General features: G+C 41.1%; 1 protein-coding gene across 3 annotated transcripts; it reads right to left on the bottom strand.

Annotated features, from left to right (window-relative positions):
• Window positions 1–288: 288 nt before the first annotated feature.
• On the bottom strand, window positions 289–21,673 carry ankrd28a (ankyrin repeat domain 28a). 3 transcript variants are annotated; one of them, XM_008421749.3, is made up of 29 exons: window positions 21,454–21,673; window positions 13,452–13,535; window positions 12,766–12,844; window positions 11,471–11,541; window positions 10,820–11,020; window positions 9,997–10,084; window positions 9,777–9,919; window positions 9,015–9,122; window positions 8,832–8,936; window positions 7,727–7,805; window positions 7,506–7,620; window positions 7,306–7,388; window positions 7,157–7,220; window positions 6,946–7,014; window positions 6,340–6,480; window positions 6,136–6,247; window positions 6,032–6,058; window positions 5,875–5,949; window positions 5,553–5,754; window positions 5,353–5,440; window positions 5,113–5,230; window positions 4,072–4,285; window positions 3,900–3,987; window positions 3,734–3,817; window positions 3,489–3,637; window positions 3,100–3,182; window positions 2,430–2,512; window positions 2,265–2,356; window positions 289–2,188 (listed from the first exon to the last, which is right to left on the bottom strand). In XM_008421749.3, exons 1-29 carry the CDS (start codon window positions 21,478–21,480, stop codon window positions 1,890–1,892), a joined length of 3,171 nt encoding a protein of 1,056 aa, XP_008419971.1. In that variant the 5' UTR covers window positions 21,481–21,673; the 3' UTR covers window positions 289–1,889. The 3 variants fall into 3 exon arrangements, with proteins under 3 accessions (XP_008419971.1, XP_008419969.2, XP_017163070.1); XM_008421747.3 differs by lacking the exon at window positions 21,454–21,673 and adding an exon at window positions 15,426–16,232; XM_017307581.2 differs by lacking the exon at window positions 21,454–21,673 and adding an exon at window positions 15,196–15,347.
• Window positions 21,674–22,199: the final 526 nt, after the last annotated feature.

Genomic DNA, 22,199 nt, shown 5'->3' with positions numbered 1-22,199 from the left:
GACAGTTTAAGAGACTGGTATACATGTATGATCGCAAGCTCTTTAAGCTAGCCCAGGAGGAGTGAATGCTGTTAGTCAATGATTTAATGCAATCTACCTTTTACTCTACTTTTAACGATTACTTGAGCATACTGTACTGTTTGGTAACTGGGATCAATTTGTAATTTGATTGAAATGAAATTACTGTAATGTTTTTTGTTAAGTGCCTTGAGACATCTGTTGTGAATTGGTGCTGTATTAATAAGCTGAAATGAATTCTGAATGAAATCATGGATGACAAATCTCATATTCTTTGATGTACAAACTAAATAAAACAATTCTTTTTATTCATCTGTTATTTTATACGTTTTTTTTTTTACAAACAATACACCAACGGCATCCAACTTGTCTGAACTTTGCATATTTCTAAAAAGGCAATATTTAGTCATATCTTTATTTCTCTCTCACACACACACGCACGCACACACACACACACACACTCATTAACATGCATCCACACACTGTCTCCAGTACAGAATACAAACATGAAGCAGTTACATCATTGCAGGATTCAAGGGTTCGTTCAGCTCGTCAGTCAACAGACGTCTGAATCGTGTACAGTAACGAGGTCTGACATCCACCTGCTGTCAGAATCAGCTCAAAGATTTTAGTCTACACTTAAAAATAAATACGGAAAAAGTAAAATAAAAATCAATACCAATGTCATCCTCCTGGGAAATGTGGCTACCCAACGCAGCATTATTAATGTTCATGAGTAACGGTCATCGGCGTCTACCATGATAGCTCAAAGAACCAAGTTAAAAAAAACAACAACTGAAGTACAGTCAGCTGGTCCCATAAGGTTCTCCCTCTGTTCCCTCTGAGCTTCACTTGATGCTCGTTTGGAGGAAAAACCTTTCAAAAGGGTTAAAAATTCACATACAGTACAGCCTTAACTCATTTAAAAAAAAAAAGGAAATACTGCTGTTACGTTTTAAAAATACTGGTCATGTTACTGACCGTACAGTGCTTTCATAGAAGTGTAGTGTTTCTGCTCCGGTATGCACCTCAGGGAACAAAGTACAGAGCCTTGCAAAAGTATTCATACCACTTCAGCCTTTTCACGTTTTGTCATCTTACAACGACAGACTTCTAAGCAATGCAAATGGGGATTTTATGTGACAAAAAGGTAGTGAATAGTAATAAAGTAGAAGGAATCGCAGCAAGCATTTGACATCAGCTACATTTATAGAATCATAGTGGAGAAGTTTAACACAAGGTTAAGTTAAAAACAGGTGCTCCAGTTTCACCATGGAGGTGAACTCTGCAGTTGAGACCAACATTTAACATGTTGGCAAAACATTATAGAAAACAAAGCTGTTGAAGCGTCGATGGACTGGACGTGGGGTTTAGCACATAGCAGGAAAATTGTCCTAAACACAGTCAGAGCTGCCGTTTAATGCTTTAGATCAAAGTGGATTTATTTTCAAGTTTAAATTGAAGTCAAACTGAAACTCTGTAGCAAGTCTTCTAAGTATGATCTTCACTTTGAATTGCCTTGTTGCCGATATAATAAAATTACCTTACCTTCACAGATCCAATCTGATTGAGGTTGTATTATTTTGCAGAGAATAACAGACAAAAAGTTCACATAAAATCCCAATAAAATAAACTGAAGTTTGTTGCTGTAACGTGACGAGATCTGAAAAACGACAGTGGGTAGGAATGCAATTGCAAGGCACTATGTGTGGTTTGTATAAAAGGCTATTTTTAAAATGATTTAAAGGAAGCTTACCCCAAAAATCACCTGCTCTACTTTCCCTCCACCCCATCTTTCAGTCAGTTATCTATTAAGGCTCCTGAGCGGTTTGGCTAGCCTGCCGGGATCATGAGGCCGTCTCCAAAAGTCCTCAGTAGGTCTCCGAGTCCGAGTCGTTCAGCTCGTCGTCCGCGGAAACGGAGGACAGCGGCCTCTCTGGCCTGCAGTATGAGGCGTGGTCGGGTCTCAGAGATGGCGGAGTGTCGAACGCAACTCCTTTGGAGATGTGGTTTGAGGTCGGGTGGTGGTTGATCACCGTCTGGGTGAGGGACAAAGCGGGAATGGCGGCGATCGTCACCATGGGGGAGGTGGGCATCATCGAGTTGAGGATGAGGGCCAAGCAGTCGGCGACGTCGCGATTCGGAGCACAGGCCAAAGCTGGGGTGTAACCTGTGAACGTATCGGGAGAAAACATGTTCAACACATCGCTGTTGTAGTTGGTGAAATCGCTGAGACGGACGCTGACCGTTCTCGTCCACCGCCAAAACGCTGGCTCCTTTTCCCAGCAGCTCCTGGACCACCACCGTTAGCCCCATCCTGGCTGCTACGTGCAGCGGCCTGTAAGAAGAAGACGGTTCAAACGTGTCCAGCCGGAGCTCGCGGCCGCGTCCAGCTTACGCGAACTACGTACGTCTGGAGAGCAGCATTGGTGCAGTTGATCAGGTTCCTGTCGCTGATTTTCTCGAGAATCAACAACGCGCCCGTTTCATGGCCCTGAGAAGAACAGAAAACAAACAGAGCGTTTGTCGAAACCGATCACATCTGCAAAACGACCCGAAAAGTCTTCGCTGGAGTCTGATACGGCTCCCTCTTCGAGATTTAGCACGGAACCCGACTGAGTTTAGCATCTTTAAGTCAACACAGATGTGCAGCTGCAGTAACGCATGCAATCCTTCACAAATATGCAGCGCAAACTACAAGCAGCTGTTCATGTTCCTTCTCTTGTTGTTTAGTAGCTTTACCTTTTTGTGTGCGGGGAAAATAAACCCCCAAAAACATCACCACCACTAATTGGACGTCTGCAACTGGTCTAAATGGATGCTTATCCACCAACTAAATAAAATTTGCTGAGAGCTGCAAAAGTCTTCATTCTCTGTTAGATAAAAGGTTTACCCACCACATCGGATGTGTTTTGTTTGTTTTCTGGTTGAATTAAAGATCCATTTTCAGGAAAGAGAATCAAACATGTTCTTCAATGAAATTTGTTACATTCATGGAACGCAAGGAAAAAAAAAAAAAAAGTCTGCATTTTACAATCTAACCATAAAATCAACACAATCACTTTAAAGGCAAAGACTTACTTTGCTACACGCCAGATGCAGAGCCGTGTTCCTGTCTACATCCTGCAGGGACAAGTCTGTTTTCCCACTGCTCACCAGCACTTCTGCAAAAAAATGAACAAAAGATATTTAGTAATCTAAATGGCTAATAATGGGATAATAAATATTCATTACATTGAACAAACTGATTCGTGTGCCCAGTAAAGGAGCTTCCTGCTCAAGTAAAATGCTTAAACACAATATAAATAACCACTTGACTCTCTGTAAGCGTTTCTAAATGTTTATTACAACCTTATGACAAAACTGTGCAGATAAAATATCAAGCGCTTCCCAAATCTTGAATACACCTCGTTGAAACTCAAGCATTTTCAACGATTTCAAGCACCCGTACAATCAGTGAGCGCGCTCACCCACGGCGTTGGTCTGTCCGTTCAGAGCCGCCATCATCAGCGGTGTTTTGTGCGCGAGCGCGTCGACGGCGTTGGCCTTAGCTCCGTGGCTCAGGAGAAGAGAAATGCACTCCACGTGGTCAGAAAACGCGGCGGCGTGGAGGGGGGTTCTGCAACAACGGAGGTTCATGTTGAAAGTTTGAGTTCGCTCTCAATCAATAATATATATATTAAAAAACAAAACACACTTTACATCATTTCCATACCTTCCCTTGGAGTCCGTGGTGTTGACGATGTTTGCACCGAGGCAGTCGATTAGCATCTCGGCCACGCCCTCGTTATCGTTCATACTGAAACCGGAAAAGTGTCATATATCTTTAAACAACACCTCCACACACACACACGAGCGTTCAAGAGGACAAATAGTCTTACACAGCACAGTGCAGCGGGCTGAAGGAGTTTCCCTTGATCTTCCTGAACGCCTCGTGATCTAACAAAACCTCCACACATGCGTCGTAACCTGCAAGACAGTAGGGACGGCAGAACATAAATGCTCTGCGGGAAGTTCACGCGGAACAGATGCGGGCGTGTTGAATTCCTGTACCGTTATAGCAGGCCCAGTGTAACGGCGTGTAGCCCTGGCTGTCTGTGAGGTGAGGGAGGGAGGGCGGCGTGGTCTGCAGGAGAGTCCCCAGGACTCCCACGTGGCCACAAGCTGAAGCCAGGTGCAGCGGGGTGCGGCCCCGGATGTCCTTCACACACACGCTGGCCCCTCGCTGGAGGAGGGCCTCCACACACTCATCCTGGCCTGTGGCAGCCTGCGAGATATAGGGGGGGAAAAAAGGCAAAATCTTACAGCTGAACAGTCAATAAGATGAAAACCGAGGTAAAAAAAAATGTTACCAAGAATTTTTTTTGCAGATATTTTATTTCACTTGAAATAAGACTAAACTAACTTACATGTAACTTTTCAGCAAAAAAAAAAAAAACAACAAAAGAAAACATATGAGCTTGTTTTAAGTCAATAATTCCTTAATATTGATGAAGAAGTACTGGCTCCACTGGCAGATTACTTCACTTATAATAAGACAACTTTCCCATGGTGTAGGTGAAATAATCTTTTGGTGCAACTTGCACATTTTCATCAGGATTAAGGAGTTATTGACTTAAAACAAGTTCATATTTCTTCCTGAAAAGTTACTTATACTGTAAGTAAGTTTTGTCTCATTTTAAGTGTTTCAAGATATTTGAACTACAAATAAGAACAAAATACTTGGTAACATTTTGTGTTTTTGCAATGAAAAATAAAAAAAAACAAATCCACATTGAGGGGCTCAGAAGATGATTGTTAAAATTTTGCACATTTTTTATGATTATTTTTGGTTCTACAAACGGGTTTAAACTTTAATAAAGAAAAGTGCAAAGCTGTAAAGTGGAAAAAAAAGTTGACATTTCAGTTAGTATAAATAAATTTGCAGCGCTCCCTTCAGACATAAAGTTAACCGTTTGGATAAATAATAAAGACTGCAGCAAAGATACACAAAAAAAAAAAAAAAAAAAATCCTAAGACGCAAAACCTGCCTTCTACTTCTTTATCTATTAAAGCTCTACAATTATAGTCACAGCATTAGTTCGGCCGTCTCACCCCGCGGTGCAGGGCTGTCCGACTCCAACGGTCCTGGGTCTCCACACAGGCTCCTTGATTGAGCAGAGAGTACACACACTCTGTGTGTCCGTTCAGCACTGCCAACATCAGGGGAGTCCTGTGGGGAAATGATCCGTAACTCATACATTTATTCTCATCTCCAGACCACATCTGTGAACAAATCAGTCTAATAAAAAACAAATCCAGCCAAAGTCGTCTGTTCTCTCTGAACACACTCACTGTCTGTTGTTGTCTTGTGCATCCACGTTGATGTGTTGATTGTTGCTACTCAGAAGCAGGTGCAGGCACTCTGGGTGGCCATTCATAGCTGCAGACAGACAGAAACAGGTTAAGTTTCATTTACTTTTCTGCAAAGAGTAACAACTTTAAAAGCTAGAAAACAAAACCACTTCATTTGGTGTAAAGATTAATGATGATACCTGCAGCATGTAAGGTTGTCTTTTTGTATATATAGTCGCGGGTCATGGGGGAGGCTCCGTGATGGAGCAGCAGGGAAGCGCATTCCTGATGGCCCCTGGAGCAGGCTAAACTTAGCGGGGTGCGTCCGTCCGGGCTGCGCGCGTCCACGTCCAGCAGGGAGGCCAGGAGGACGTCCAGCGCCCCGCAGTGTCCGTGGTAAGCCTGATTAAATGAAAAGCAAACACCGACAGATCCAGTTGGCATTAGAGCATGAAAAAAGGCAACTAAAATCCTGGACGCTCAGAGTCAGAAACAAGCCTCTCTTAAATCTTCAAAACTAACCGCCAGATGGAGCGGACTTAGGGGGGCCTGACTGTCTGAGTCCCTCAGGATGTCGGTTCCGGAGGTCTCCATTAACTGAAACACACACACAAAAAAGTTTACATATCAAAAAAGTGACGTGTCATTGGCTCAACAAGCCAGGTAGCTCTCTTCTTACCACATCGAGCGGTCTCACACTTGCGATCTGAAGAGAATAAAAACAATGATAAATATGCACCTGATCTTGAAAATATTGGCACCGACTGCAGGAACTGTGCTCACCAGCTCCAGGCAGAGTGTGCGGCCGTAGGCGGAGGCGTAGTGCACTGCGTTGTAGCCCTGCCTGTCCTTCACGCCTGGGTCTGCGTCGTTCCTCAGCAGGTACTCCACACATCTAGGAAAGACCAAACGGAGTGTTTTTAGTTTCATATTTTCCATTAAAAAGACTTCGAATGGGTCGCAATAAAACGCAAAGACAAAACGTACTTTCCCTCCGTGTCGGCAGCCGCCGCGTAGTGCAAAGGGCTGCAGCTGTTCTGATCCAGATCGTTAACACTGGCCCCAGAGCCCACCAGCGCAAACACACACTGGTAGTTACAGTTGGCGGATGCGTAGTGGAGCGGAGCCCTGTTGGAAAAATTTTAATCGACACCAGTTAGAACCAGTGACGGCTTTGTAATCTAGATATCGCTTTTCTAGAAATCACAACGATGCTTAAATTTAGGACTGAAACGATTAATAGAATTAATCATGAAAAAAAATTAAAAAAAATCTTCAACTAATTTAGTAACTGAGTAATCATCGACTGGAGTTTTTTTTTTCCAATGTTTCTAGCATAGTTTGCTAGAAACATTCAAGTGTTCACTAAAGGGATGCTTGATTGTTCCATTTTAGGCAAAAAAAAAATTATTTTGTTATTTAAAAAGGAATTGAATCATTTGTTTATTTTCATCCTTTAATGCATTTCTAAAACTGGATTAAGTAAAAAATATGTAGAATATGCTGATATTTTTATCTGATTAATGGTCAGAATAATCTATAGAATAATCAATGAACAAAATAATTGTTAGTTGCAGCCCTACTTGAATTTACCTGCCAAAGTTGTCCTTCCTGTTAAAGTCAGCTCCTGTGTTCAACAGCAGGTTCAGACACTCCAGGTTTCTGTTTGAAAAGACGATGATTAAAACTGACAGCAGTGAACAAATGACTCCCAGCACACCAAATTCAAAGACATACAATTTTAATACATGAACAGGGTAAAAAAAACCCAACAAAAAACAACACAGTAAGCAGGAATACTCACCCCCCAGCTGCAGCTGCATGCAGACAGGTCCTTCCAAAGTCATCGGGGGTGTCTATGACAAATCCTGTACAAAAATATGCAGTCGGCATCAATTTGGATGTCAAGCGGGTGATTCTGCTGGCAGGAGACGGTGTGAGCGAGACTTGTACCTGAGGACAGCAGCTTCCTGCAGCAATCGGAGAAGCCGCTGAGAGCTGCCAGGTGTAGCGGTAACATCCCGTGAATGCCTCTCCTGAAATAAGAAAAACAAAACAAAAAAAAAAAGTTCTTGCAGGCAAACGTCGCATGTCTAAAACAAAAATCAAATTGTGGAGAAACACACAGATGGCTAAATGTCAGCGTAACTGACTTGGCAGTGTTGGCTCCGTCTTTGATGAGCGACGTGATGATGAGCTCATGGCCGTAGCGGGCTGCGATGTGAAGGGCGGTGTTCCTGCTTCTGTCTTCACAGTCAATCTCGGCTCCTACGAACACAGCAAAGGAAAAGACTCAGACATATACAAATTATTTTAAAAAAACAACTAAAATCCAGATAAATTTTAATCTTTAAAAGAAACAAAGCACACTCACCATTTTGAATGAGGGCCTGGGAGCAGGAGAAGCGCCCATGTGTAGCTGCCATGTGAAGCGGAGTCTTACCATCCTTACTCTGGACAGAAGAGATGTTTACAAGCACTAAGTTACTATGACTAGTTCTTTGAACAAACATGAAGATAACTGGATCCTTGGCAGACAACACACACCCACACACAAGGAATGCCTGGGCAGCTTTCTGCCTCGGGCAGCTATTCCTCCCCCTGCAACTTGCCATATGGCTGTGCATCTTGAGGCTGTTGAAACACTGGTATCAGTTTCCATCACTGCTACCGGAGTGTTAAGCAAACTGTCATTTCAGCTCTCTGCTCAACACTGAGCAGAACAGACATCATCAGCTCGGTGCCTTGCAAAAGTAGGAAAACATTCTCATTTTGTCACATTACAAAAGCAACAAACTTCAAGGGATTTTATTGGGATTTTTCAGTGACAGACCAACACAAGGCAGCACATTATTCTGAAAGGGAAGGTTAAGGATTTGCAACCTTTGCACATGTAGAGTCAGAAATTCTCTGCACAAAAGTCCAAACTCAGTCAGATTGTTCAGAGAGTTGATCTGGACAGTAATATTTAGGTCTTGCCACCTAAATGGTCAGTTGGATTGACCATTTTTGCTTTTGAATGTGCTTCATTACAAAGCATGGCCTGGCTGTATTTGTAGTCATTGTCCTTGTGCACAGTCGGTCGTTCTAACGCACAAAACGGAAACTACGCAGAACGCTGCATTTTGCTTAAATGCAAACACAGCTCAGTTTAGCTTACCTTCTGGGGTGTAGGACTATTAAAAAAATAAAATAAATAAAAAGCATATTTTGAAACAATTTTGCTCTCCTTCGTCAATCACACAGACGAAAAAAAAATATAAGTTTGTAATTGTACGGTGACAAAATGCAAACAAGGCACTTTATGAGCTGCAGACGCTCTTAAGAAGATACATTTTCTATTTATCAACAGCTCACAGCCAAACAATATTTGTACAAACCTGCTTCAGATATACAAGAGTAGCGCAAACACGGCGTCCTGGGTTAAGCGTGTGTGTGTTTAAGCATTTGTAAGAAAGTGCATCTAAATATTGACAAACCTTCAAGTTGATGCATGCTCCGTGGGCCAGCAGCAGCTCCTGGCACAGCGCGCCTTGGCGTGAAGACGAAGCGAAGTGAAGTGCAGAAAAGCCTCTCTCGTTTACCTGGGGTAATGTAGCGAAATAATTAAGGGAAACGAGCCGAACCACCCGGCAGCTGCTCTCGGAGTCGTTGGCGCTCACTTGATTTACGCTCGCTCCGGCCTCGATGAGCTCGCCGACCACCACGTCCTGTCCGTTGTAGCAGGCCAAATGGAGCGGCGTGTTGCCATAGGCGTTAACCTCGTTCACCTAAGCAGAGAACAATCTTGTTAAAAAATAAATAAATAAAATCAATACTATTTTAAAGCGCATGTGGTGTAAATCCATTTCAGCTACACTAATCTAAGGAGCTAACTTTACATAAGGGCTTATGCAGGTTTCACCAATTAAAATTTAAGGATTTTTAAGACCTCTTTAAGACTATTATAAGACCTATATCACAGTAGAAATGTACAAAAGAAAATTGCGTATTTTATATAGTAGAACTATCAAGGGTTTTTTTTGCACAGAATGCATGTAGCATCGTATTGGCTGGGAAAAGAAGTGAGCCACTGGTGAAGACAAATGTCGTACAGCCAACTGGTGATAAATTTACACTTACCCATGATAGATGCAAAAAAGCTAGCTAACAAGGGTATATTAGCGGCTAGTTAGTGGTAGCCTAATGTTTGAGCGCATGGCTCAAACATTTGCTGACAATAAAACTGAGAAAAACTACAAAGAATACAGGGGAACAAAACTTAAGATCTGTGATTAATAATGTATTTAAGGCCAACTTACATTTTCTAATGGATTTAAGACATTTTAAGATTTTAAACTTAGATACGTGAATTTAAGGCTTTAAATATGCACGGACGACTTTGTAAACGAATGAACGACATGCAAATGTGTGTGTGCACTGACATGGACACCCAGGCTCAGCAAGTAGTGCACCGTGCTGCTCATGCCACTGGAGGCGGCTGCATGGAGTGGCGTGTAAGCCTTCTTGTCCTTACAGTCGACCTCAGCTCCACTGGCCACCAGCAACTTAACAACCTCCAGGTGACCTGATAAAGACAACTGAATTGAATAAACAAAAGTCATCCGCTTCTGAATGGAGCAGGTCATGTTTCTATAATCTCACCCATGTAGGCTGCCCAGTGGATGGCTCTCCTGTCCTTCTTGTCAAACGCATTAATGTTGGCTCCTCTGGAGAGCAGCAGCTTCACCATCTAACAAGCATTTTCAAATATTTTCAATTTAAAAAGTGTTCATGTGTAGGTCCCATTTGCAGAAACATTGCTCTTGAAACGGTTTGTAAGAACGGTTCTTTAAACCGTTCTTTAAAACAAATGTGAAGCCTCTTTACATCAATGTGTTTGTTTCGGATGAATTAAGACAAGTAGGAGGGGGAAAAAATATGACAATATAGTCATGGACTGTATTCTTAAAGCTTGATAGGCAGACATGTCAGTTGCTGCTCTGATACAGCTGCGTGTAAGAGCAGAAAGCTTTAGTTCTTTTCGCAAAAAGAGATCCAGAAATGTAACTTCAAGCTGAATTATGCAGAAAGGAAGCCATATAATCAACTACAAAGGTCATCTCAGATGGACTGAAAGACAGTAAACCCTTGTTCTGTGGTCATATGAGTCCACATGTCCGTTATCCTGTGTGAGAAAAAGCTGTCATGTGATCTTCTTGCAAAACTGTCACAGAAAGAGTTTAATTAAAAAAGAAGGTTGATATAAAGCAGCTTTATCTCATTTTTCACCCAACTGGTTTTATTGTTTTTGACATACAGTAAAGTCAGTGAGTCAGAAGAAACTACGATTGTTTTTTTGTATTTGTGCGTCCGTCAAAAACAGGTTCAAACAACTTCATTATTTGTTACATTTCAGAAACAGATGCATATATATATATATATACTCGTTTTTGCATTCTCATCTATCTACATCAAAGTTACCGACCTCTATATGGCCACTAAAGGCAGCGTGGTGCAGCGCAGTGCGTCCTGCGCGGTCCGACACGTTGACGTTGCTCAGCAGCGGCACCAGAGCCTCGGCACAGCGGACCGCCTTGTTGCTGGCCGCTACGTGAAGCGGCGTCTGCCAGTTCTTGTCCCTAGCGTTTACGTCTGCGCTGTGCTTCAGCAGCACCGTCACCGCGTCCTGCAGACAATGGGAGTCACGGGTCAGGGCCAGGCAGACAGAGGGTCCGCTGGGTGACGCGCTGACAAAATGTTTGCAGGTGGCCGTGTCACGCTTTGAAAATTCTTTGCTATTCTTAGCGGCCTTTCGTGCTTAGAATAGAACAAAGAAAGTGAATAAGTACGAGAGGGAAACGTTAGTGTGGGAACGCTGCCCAGGACTGGGAACAATGAGCAGAGAAATTCTTATAGTTTCTCAATAAGCTTATGTCTAAATAGCTAGATTGGATTTAACAGCTAGTGAAAGTATCTTATATCAGTAGAGAGATGGTCACTTAAAAGTGGTTCAATTTTTCAGGTTTTGTGGGGTTCTTCTCCATGAAAAGGTAAATTAACCACACTTCAGATGTCACTGCTAGTCACAAAATTAACTAAAACATACAAGAGAACGTGTGTCTGTGTGACATGTTACCTCGCTACAAGAAGCCACAGCTCGGTGTAGAGGAGTCAACCACTTGTTATCTTTGGCATTAACCCTGGCTCCTTAAATAAGAGAACAGATTAGAGTCAAAAAAGAAAAAAAAAACGATTTTACTAGCCCCGCGTTTATGTCAATTTAATTAGAAAAACAAAATAACTTCAGAGGAATTGAGTGTACAAACACAGCTCACGTGGCTTCTAGGCAGAGAGAGCCAGCGGTGCCTGGAAGGCAAAACGTTTCAGATGATTCTTTTTGGCACAGCTTGAGGGTTAAAATAGGTCTAAAGCTGCACCTGTTGCTGGCTCTTCCCGTCATTGAGAAACACTCCACACACACACACACACCAATGCTAACGCAATCACTCTACCCCTACTCCTGGGTTACGCAGCCGCACCTCGTTGTGTCCGACACGTATCATGTGATTGATAGCGAGCAGGACAGCTGTAGCGATGGGACAGCTGATGATGACCGTGAATAAGAAAACAGGGCGAAACTTATGTGAATGAATGACATTAAAATTCTTTAGGAAGCTGTGAAAAGAATGACTAAGTATGATCTAGCAAGGCATTTAGTCTTTTAAAGGAAAACTCAGTATTTCCTTTAAGAATTGATTTTAATTGCTTTCACCAAAACAAGCAAACTAACTTAACTTTCCACTAAAAGTGCACAGAATTGAGCAAATATGTGGACGACGATCTGATTAAATCAAGCTAACAATTACCTTCCATACCGACAACTAAAGGGCAATTTGTGGAGAGACGTCACCCACAATGAGACACAGTGGTGGGAGCATCATGTTGTAGAAATACTCTTTCTTAGCGAGGGACAGTGAAGATGGTTCAGAGAGGATAGAAGCGCTAAAAAGAGGCAAACCTGTCAGAGGCTACAAAACAACCCGAGTGGGGAGGAGGTTCACCTTTCAGCAGAACAATGACCAAAGGTCAGAGTGACAATTAATTATTTAGATCAAAGTCCAAACCTAAATCCAACTGAGAATTACTGCCAAGACTTCATAATTGGTGTTTACAGAGGCTCTCCATCATTCATTTTGAGCCGTTTTACAAAGACAAATTGGCAAAAATGTTAATATCAATGAGTTAAGCAAATAAACCCAATAAAAGACATGAAAGTCTGTGGTATGAAGAGACAGAAATCGTCACAAAGTGCATCACAATGGCTACTGAAAGCACAAGGAGCTGAGACAACTGAAGAAAGACGGATCCCAAACCTAAAACATCAATTATTTAATCAGCAGCCGAGAAGTTTAACATGTCTGTGACGTTTACCTGAAAGGATGAGCAACTCAATGATCTCAGCGTCTCCGAGGTACGCTGCGGCGTGAAGAGGGCTTCGCTTCTCGTTGTCCTGGGGAGGTACGAGAAGAGATAAGTACCTAAAGCACCACTGCAGCATCCTCATTTTTCATACGAACATAGGTCACACATCTGTAATCTATAGACCTTACACTGTTACAGACCACAGGAAACACGAGCCTGGAGAAAAAAATATTTCATCTTCACTTTTATTCTTTACTGCGCTCTATCAGATCCCGCTCACAGCTTGCTGCATCATCATCACCCTCTCTCTCTCTTTCTCTTTCGGTGCAGAGAAGAGTAATCAGCAAAGTGGGGCTATAAACAAAGGTCACATGACTGCGAGAGGTCTGGGCCGGTGCTGCTGACTCTGGAGAGTTTGGTGTGATGACATCAGCAATATATACCCACAGATGTACAGACGTACACTGTGCAGGAACAATAAATGGAAAATAATGGGGCATAAACTGAAAAAAATGGAAAGGGAAGAGTAAAACCACAGGGAAGGTTAAGGTCGTGTCCTTGCGTCCTGCAGGTCTGAGACCTCCACGACATGCGATAACATTGATGAAAGCGCAATTCTGGAATGCTCTTTAGAAAGTGGAGCCGATTAATATTTAAAAACTCTGACGGGCATAAGGAGAAGGATTTCGACTTGCCTGAACGTTGACATCCTCTTTCTTAAAGATAAGAGAGCGAACTTCGTCTGGGTCCACGTTAAAGATGGCTCTCAGCAGGGATGGCTTCGGAGACAGAAAAACAGAAACCCTTCATTTGAAACGCAGACATTTTCTACCCCTTGGTCACATTTCTGAGAGTTAAGTAAGGGACGGTTCACACTCGGAGAGAATAATCTCAGCCTTGGACAAAGCCGTAGGCCACACCGGGCTCTAGATCACCTCTTTATGACAGCTGCAGGATGCAGAGTGTGGAAAAAAACAATCTAAAACATCATAGATGTTTGAGGTCATCTGAGGAATAAAGCTGCACTCTCTTTCCTTGTGAAACCAGAAGAGCAGATTATTATGTAAATACTATGCAAAACGTATGTTTCATACGGGGAAAAAAAAACAAACATGACAGCTACACAGAATTTAGACAGGTTGTACAAACTAGAAAAAAGAGGAAGTTGAGAGTGTAGAAACACAGGGTAACTATCATTTACTCATATTAGTTTACGGAGCTCACTTTGAAGCACTGGCATGGTTCCAGCAGCATCCTGCTGCTGCTGCTGCTTCGTAAACAGCGTTTCCCTGCAGTGATGAGAAACCTTCGATAGATCCTACAGTAAACTCGACGCAAAGATTCGTTTCATTTACAAAGTTTTCACCTTAAAGAAGAAACTGTTGTGAAAATTTGGGGACGTTATTTTTAAAAACTCCTGTTAAAAATAAACTCAAACAATGGATTCACAACGGAAGAATGGAAGAATCCGCTTTGACATTTTCCAACATTATTAAAAAAAGAAATTGAGTCTGTATTTACAGTAAAATTTGGTTCTGAAAGACAAAGACGCGTATTTGTAGAAAACCATTTACTACTCCCTTTTCTCCTCACGCTGTTGGTTTATGACATAAAGCTAAAAAAAAATAAAAATGCATTTATTGAAAAAAAATCAACTAATTTGTTTGTTTACTCAAAAAATCAATTTCCTGAAACAACAACCCAGTCAGAGCACTAATTAAGCCAGCAATGTACAAATTATATGCACATTTAAGATGAATAAAACCTTAGTTTTAGTTTCACCTGGTTCAAATTCTCTAAAATAAATCTATTGCGCACTTCTTCCTATCCAATTATGGCAAAATCGATGAATCCACAAAATAATCACTGTATTTATGTAAAGTCAAGCAGAAACGGATGAGCTTTAAACATGTTGATCTTAGAAGTATTTTTTAGCTACAGATGCATTTTTTGCTACAAATGATCAGGCGTACTACGGAAATGCTAAGTTGTTCCACTTTAAGAAATATTTTTTTTAAGCGTGTAATTACTAAAGTAATTGATAAATTAATTGAAAGCTAAAAAAAAATAGTTACTTGCAGTTTAAGACGTAATTACTTTAAAACTGCTTTGAATTTTTTAAACTTTAATCCAGCACTGCAAACCTAACATTAGCCTGTAAAAGATCAAGGCTCACTAATACATTTTTACAGGTCTTTTATTTACAAAGATGATTACTGTAGATAACATGTTTCAAAATGTATTGAATACAATTAGATATACACAAGCATGCACTGCCTACAAACCTAAACATCCAGTCATGTCAGCACAACTTAAAGAGGCTCTTCTTACTTCCAGCAATAGCCTTGTCCTTTATACTCAGAGAAAGAGGACTACAAAGACCAGGCGATCCCGACTAGCTACAGAAACCAATGTTGCTCTCATGGGCCAGGAACATACTTGTGCTATTTTTGCACTGGATGACAGGTGCTGGCAGCCCATTGTAGTTTTCTGCAACGAGGCGTACGAGTATTGAAGTTTTAAATTCAGATCACATTTGAGAGATTCACTGATCTGCATATAAAACTGCAGACGCATCTCTAATGCTGTGTGGTGTGCACCTGCAAAAACAAAAAAAAAATGAAAAAAAAAAAAAAATTGGGAAACTAAATAAAACTGAGCATTCTCACCTTGTCGTCCTGCGCGACAGCCCTTCCAGAGACTTGAGACGCTTTGGGCCGAGGAGGTGGGGATGAAGGAGAGGGCTCGTCCTCCTCCACCTCCTCCAGCACCACAATACACACACGGCTCGCCCGTTCAGACCGCATCAGGAACGGCCGCTCACACACTCACGCACACATAAATACACGGTGTTCCTTCTTACATATGTGCGCAATCCCATAGCACAAAGGTCAGCGATAAATGCCATAAAAAGTACTTCCCACATAAACAGACGCGGCGCATCTCCATGTGTCAATCCAGCACAAAATCCAGCTCTGTCCTCTATCTGTCAGTGTCGCTTTGCAGCCCGTCTCCTCTCCTCTCTCTCTCCCCCTCTCTCTCTCTAACCAACACTCACTCTGTCTGTGAGCAGCGGTCGAGGAGACAGCAGGGAATTCCTCTGCGTAATGGTGGCGGTAGGAGGCATGAATGCGGCAGAATGAGTCTGGGCTGCCTAGCAGCACGCAGGGAGCTCCGTATCCTCAGTGCTGAGCCGCAGCCGGGAACACACACGGACCCAGCAGCAATTAGCTCGTACGGGGCAGCAGCGCCCGGTGTGCGAGTGGGAATGCATCGCTCGGTTCAGTCAGACTGCTGAAGCCAGCTCTTTCATAAGAGAGGGAGAGGGGAGGGGAGCGACAGAGTCAGAGAAAATGAGAGGACAGAGGGAAAGTGAGGGAGACAATCGCAGGCAGGTGTTCAACAGAACACAAAGACATGTAACGACGACTGAAGCGGAGGACAGTAAGGGGCGAAACCTGTTTTCTACGGGTTTTTTTTTTTATGTCACAACAGAAATTTCAATGTAGTTTTGAGAAAACTATGAGGAAGAAAATCAACAAAAAGTATTGCATAATTAGGAAATATATGCTTTCAAGCCATTTTACAAATAAAACTCTGAAAAGCAAGGCATTCAGCTCTTTTTCTTTTGATTTGCCTCAATAAAGTCCACTGCAACCAATTGTCACCTAACGAGTACACACGCAATGCCATCGACATAAATCCAGCTTTTCTATGAAGGCCTAAGACGGATTTTCTTTAGAGCATCAGTGGGGGAAAAAAAAGGCAGTTATTGGCTGAAGGATCGCCTGTCCATCACAGAACAACTTAGAGCCACTCAAGATAAACAACCTCACACAAACTCATAATTAAGGGCAATTTGGAGAAACTAATTAACCCAACAGTCATGTTTTGGGACTGAGGGAGAAAGCTAAGATTGCTATATGTGAAAGCGTGTTTATGTGCCAGAATGGCCTAGTCAAAGTCCATTACTGATAAATTGCATCAATACTTCAAAATAGTTCACAGGCAGTATCTCTCCAATTTCGCAAAGAAAAATTCTCTTTTGAAGTGCAAAGCTGGTAGAGGCATTACCCCAAAACGCTGCTCTGCAAGGAGGCACACAAACGCACAACACACTTTTCAGATTTCCACTTGTAAAATATTTAGCACCCCTTTGAGTTGGTCTATTATATAAAGTCCCATTAAAATACACCGAGGTTTGCACATATATTATGACATTGATCTAGGGGTATGAAAATTTGTTCACATTTACAATGCAACAATACTTTTTTGTAGTAAACGAGTCTTCATTTCTAAATTAAGCAACCGATATGGGTTTTTTTGTGTGTGTGTGCGTGTGTGTCTTGAGTTTTATGGATGGTCAAACCTTTACAACCAGAAAACATGACTCATCTGACCCTCGTTTTATGGATTTAGTGCCAATTCGGCGTGGATCAAATACTCGTCATTGTACAATAAACTCAGATATCACGGCTTTTCATACCTTAGCTGGAGGCATTTAGAAAGCTGTAACTAACAGCTTGGTGTTTGGGGGAAAAAAATGTGGTACACAGCGCTTACAGATTTGAAATTTGGTCCAAATAAAGTCTTTAAAAATGATTGAATTTATGAATAACAATGCATACCCGGGAGAAGCTCGTGTTCTTCATGTAGGGGTGGTTTGGCATCCTGTTTGGTGTATCAGTGGCACAGCTTCAAAAGTCCCCATCTCATTATGAAACTGGAACAAACAGGCTTCGCCAGGGAATGTGAGGGTGGTTAACAAGACCAGTCTGTGTGTGCATGACTGTGTGTGTGTGTGTGTGTGTATTCCAGTCTTCTTTTCATTCAGACCAGATCCTAAAAGGGGCAATCTTGCCAGGCCGCACAACCCCATTAACTCAGAGGGAGGAACTGCGCAAGCAGGGGCAAATGAAAGAGCGAGGTGGATTGGTGCTTGCTTTTTTTTTTTTTTTTTCCAGGCCTAAACTCTAACAGCCTCCCCATTTAGAAACCCTCATTTAAAAAAAAAAAATCTTCAAACTAAGAGTATAGATTCATATAAAAACTTCACCAAGCATTTTATCAGACGACGCAAATGCAGTCGACTCACTAACAACTTCACGTGACAGAGAGCATGTGCAACAGAGAGTTTGATGGATACCACTGACCTCATCTCCGACACTGCCACAGGATGCAGCACTGCATGTGTGTGTGTGTGTGTGTGTGTGTGTGTGTAACGCAATCGCAGAGCAGAAACACAAAAGACAGCACGTGTCGGGCAGCGTGTGTTTGTCTGTGCTGGTGCGCATATTCTCCCAAACAAAAAGCAACACAGCTGCTGGCAAACAGACAATCGAACTCTATCCCGCTAACCAGCACCTTCGCTCATTTAAAAGGACCTTCGAATGTCAGCAGCAATATTTGAGAGAGCCATGGCGAAACAGTGCAAATACTGTATTTTGGCAGAGCTTGTAAGCAAACCATCAACATTTACTCCACATTCGACCTAAGCAGGAATTGTTTATTTATTTATTTTTTTCTTACTTTGGTTGCACTGATTAGAAGAGCAAATTAAGGGCCCAATTAGATATGATGAAGCTCGTTATTATCCAACTCAAGGTTTTTACCCACAATTCCAAACTCTATAATTAGTGGGAATACTTTACTAACTTATTGCATATTTTTATGTGTGGATACACTTGTTTTAAAACCAACACTGCTGAGATTGTGATTCCTTGCTTCCATTCATGCTAGGCCTCATGTATGAATGCGACATTTGTCATGTTCCTACTGTAAAAAAAAAAAAAAAAAGAAAAGAAAAACAATTAAACTAATAGGTTTCTTCTAATCTTGGCCTGTAACATATTTGGCAGCAGTTCCAGTCAGTCGGAATCCTTTATGCCTATCCTGTTCAGAAGCATAAAGCTCAGCAGAGACATACAGTAAAATAAACATCATTAAGCATGAAAAACACAGACAGTAAAAACACAGATTCGACTGTCTAAGCCACTAACTTTACACCAGCACTGAAGTCCTGTAACATCCTGCTAAAACTCAAACACCGGACAGAAATGAGATAGAAAATGCCTAAAGAGGATCAAATAAAACAGCTTTTTTTTTTTTGTGTGGAGATCATGAAGACAACTAATTACCATGTTTACATAATCAGATATCATACTCATGTGTGAATATAGCAGAACATACTCCACAATAAAAAAACAACAACAAAAAAAAAAAACAACTAATCAGTAAAATAACTCTATACAAATTCATGTTAGGTACAAATAATTTATCTGGTCAGGATTCATGTTGCAGATGAATGAAGCGTCTAACTACTGTTGTCCGCTAAGTGGTAAATGGGTTCTTACTGTCAACGACTTGTTCTCTCATTCAGACATTGATGTTTTTAATAATAGGATGCCCTCTAGAGGCCAAAAAAAACCAAAAATCCAAAAGTCACCAACATCTCCCGTCCAGCTCCTCTGTGTAACTATTTTTGTCCCCATTTCTCTGTCAACAAGCAAGAGAACAATGAAGAATAGAAAGTGGGACCTAATCACAGTCTTCCGCTCGTTGCGTGCTTCTCGACGGCTCAGGACACTGAACACAGAACGCTCGGCACAAGCAGAAAGACTCCAAAAATCGATGACCCAACAGGGATCAATGTGGTATTTATTAGTGATTCGCCAATCAATCAGCCGGTGATTAGAATAGGTCTGTATTTTCCCCAGTCGTCGTCTGGGCAAAGGCGGAAATGTCCAGACTTTTAAATGCAACAAAGTGAAGATGTTTTTTTCTGTCTGTAAACACATCAAAAACTTTGTTGTTTTTTTTGGTGAACTTTGTTCCAAATGTATTTATTTTTAAATCTGACAAAGGTTAAGAAACGCAAAAACAAAACTAACAAAAACAGGAAATGACACATCTTATCTTTCTCCAAAATTCACAGCAACATAAGGAAAATACTCATTAACTTCAATCAAGTATTAACCATCAACATATGAACTGTAAGTTGTGCATGTAATGGTATATAAATACCATACTGGTAAAAAAAAAATGTTCAATTTGAAAATGTTGTATTCTAAAACCAAAAAAAAAACAAAAAAAAAAAACAGAAGATTAATATGCATCAAAAAAATAAAAAAATGTCAATAAATAAGTAGCTATGATATTTGTAATGTGGATAAATACACATTTTAAATTACATGAAATATATTTTTGAAAGTACCAAAGAATTGCTTTCAAAAAACAAATGTTTTAAAGTATTTATTTTATGATTTATCAGAATAAGTATCTTTCATGGCTTACAAGCGTTACTCTATCATTTTTTTTTATTATAAAATTTAAGCTTAATTCTTCTTTTAATTGCTCAGCGCTGGATTTTTTTCCTGATTACATTAAATTATAAAAAAAAAAATACTTAGAAGATGTGGAGGAATGAAGATCTTCCTCAAAAGGACTGACAAGACCAAATGCTGTGTTTTTATCCAATCACACTTTTGGAATCACCTTGGCAGAGATACTGAATTATTTTTTCCAATATCAGTATTATTTCTTCAGATTATTTTATGTCTCCTAGATTAGTTGGAACACAATCTGTTTCAAATGTATCCCTACAGTACCCTCCATCCTGTAAGGTAATTACACAAACTTCTTCATAAATCTTGAATATTATTTCAGTCATGCAAAGACATGCGTTGGCTACATTTATGCAATCGTCCCTTCTTATTTTCGAAATAAATTAAGAAGTATTAAGTGAGCTGTAACACATAATATGTATCGAGTAAGCTCAAATTACCACAACTCCATCACTATGCTCAAAATTGTTAACAGTCTTGTTGTATTAAGGGGAATAAAGAGAAATCCACCACTTCATCTCTACATGAGCTAGGGATCCGTTACTTTGTAAGCAGCTGCTGACCCTTAAGCCTCAAGTGTGATGCAGCTGTAGGTTTTGGATCAACTTCACCTGCTATTTCAGTCTGACAGCCTTTCTTATCTGCAGCAACAGGTGACCAACTGGCCATCTAGCTGCCCGGAGAAAAACCAAGACAGCTGACAAAGCAAACTCCTGGGGGGGGGGGCAGGCAAACAAAGGAGCCGCTTTGAATCGAGTTAGTCTCACTAACTCGGTGCTAATATCTCAAGAAACGCGTAACATAACAGGTATTTATATGCGTTTCAAAATGACAGGGTTGGCCACATAGGTTACCTCTTAGTCACATCCATCCAGCTGTGTTCAGAGGTGCATCAGCACCCCAAGCAAAAAAGAAAAAATGTAAAAAAAATACAAGCAAAAAAAAAAAAAAAAGATAAAACGACCCTCGATATGCAACAACGTCCATTGAAAGAAAGGCTAATTTAAGGCAACAGGTGACATGATGTTAGCATGGGTCTAAAGAGAACTGCTATTCCGCTGTTTACTTTTACCGCTAGCTAGTCTGCTAACATGTCAGATATTAAAGTTGATGATAGAAGCGGCGCAACATTAGCTTAGCCGTTGGACGTTCATCTTTTAAAAATAAATTTCCCTACCACTACAAACTAAAGAAAATGTGTACCGTTGATTAAATTAAGCTAGGATAAAAAAAAATAATAAAGTTGATATATTGGACATGATGGGAACGAACAACACTGTGTAAAAATACTCGAATAAACTACCGTTTATCAGTTCCAGATGACTTTGCGTTAGCTAACCAGATGTTAGCTTACCTGGTCTTGGATCTTTAACACAGCCATGTTTCCCAGAATGAAAATTTAAGAAAGAGGAGAGGCAGTAACTAGCCCAGGAGTTACTGTAGATTGACTTCCCGTGAGGGAGGGAACTGATAGGGAAGAGACTGCGGAGCGGAGCAGCTAACCCCCTCTTCCTGTCAGGAATAAACTCGCCACATTTTTATGGGAGACAAACGACTGAACGCTGCCGAGAAGCTGAAACGTTACGTACCAGTCAGCACAGAGCGCCGCCGTCAGCCTGCACCATCAGACTGAAGGGGATTCATTCAACACTGTATCACAGATTTTCCTTATACATCTTTAACAGAAATGTTTTTTGTCACCCATAACTGACTAAGTGTTTCTATGTAACCCACCACCCTCCACAAAGACTCGCGTACATATATGTGTGTGTGTGTGTATATATATATATATATATATATAAATCTTCGTCCACACGTCAAATAAAGCCCGTAGAATTAAGAAAAAGTTACTTTTGTATTTTTTTTCTGATCCCGTCTAAACCTTTGACTGAATTTGCTGGGGCATCCACACCTGGAAAAAATGCCAACTATCCGAAATGTTTTCCACTAGAGAATGACTAAGTTACATAAGCCAATAACCACTTAATTTAATAGATAGCAACACTTGAAGCTGGTTATTAACTATATCCTACAGTCTTGGCATTTTTTAACACAGTTGTATGTCTCAATCAAAAACTGATTATCAACACAATTGTATCA

The sequence above is a fragment of the Poecilia reticulata genome, chromosome 11, assembly GCF_904066995.2.
Source record: "Poecilia reticulata chromosome 11, P_reticulata-male-v2, whole genome shotgun sequence".
Lineage (NCBI taxonomy): Eukaryota > Metazoa > Chordata > Actinopteri > Cyprinodontiformes > Poeciliidae > Poecilia > Poecilia reticulata.
The sequence above is the reverse complement of the archived record's forward strand: the minus strand, read 5'-3'. Positions and strand labels throughout refer to the sequence as shown.

Excerpts from the sequence above, each read along its gene's own strand:
- ankrd28a (XM_008421747.3), bottom strand. The coding sequence starts at position 15,563 with ATGCGGTCTGAACGGGCGAGCCGTGTGTGTATTGTGGTGCTGGAGGAG. Across the intron at positions 8,937-9,014 it reads CCGGAGCGAGCGTAAATCAA|GTAAACGAGAGAGGCTTTTC; the intron begins GTGAGCGCCAAC and ends ACATTACCCCAG. Across the intron at positions 7,621-7,726 it reads CCAGGCCCTCATTCAAAATG|GAGCCGAGATTGACTGTGAA; the intron begins GTGAGTGTGCTT and ends CTGTGTTCGTAG.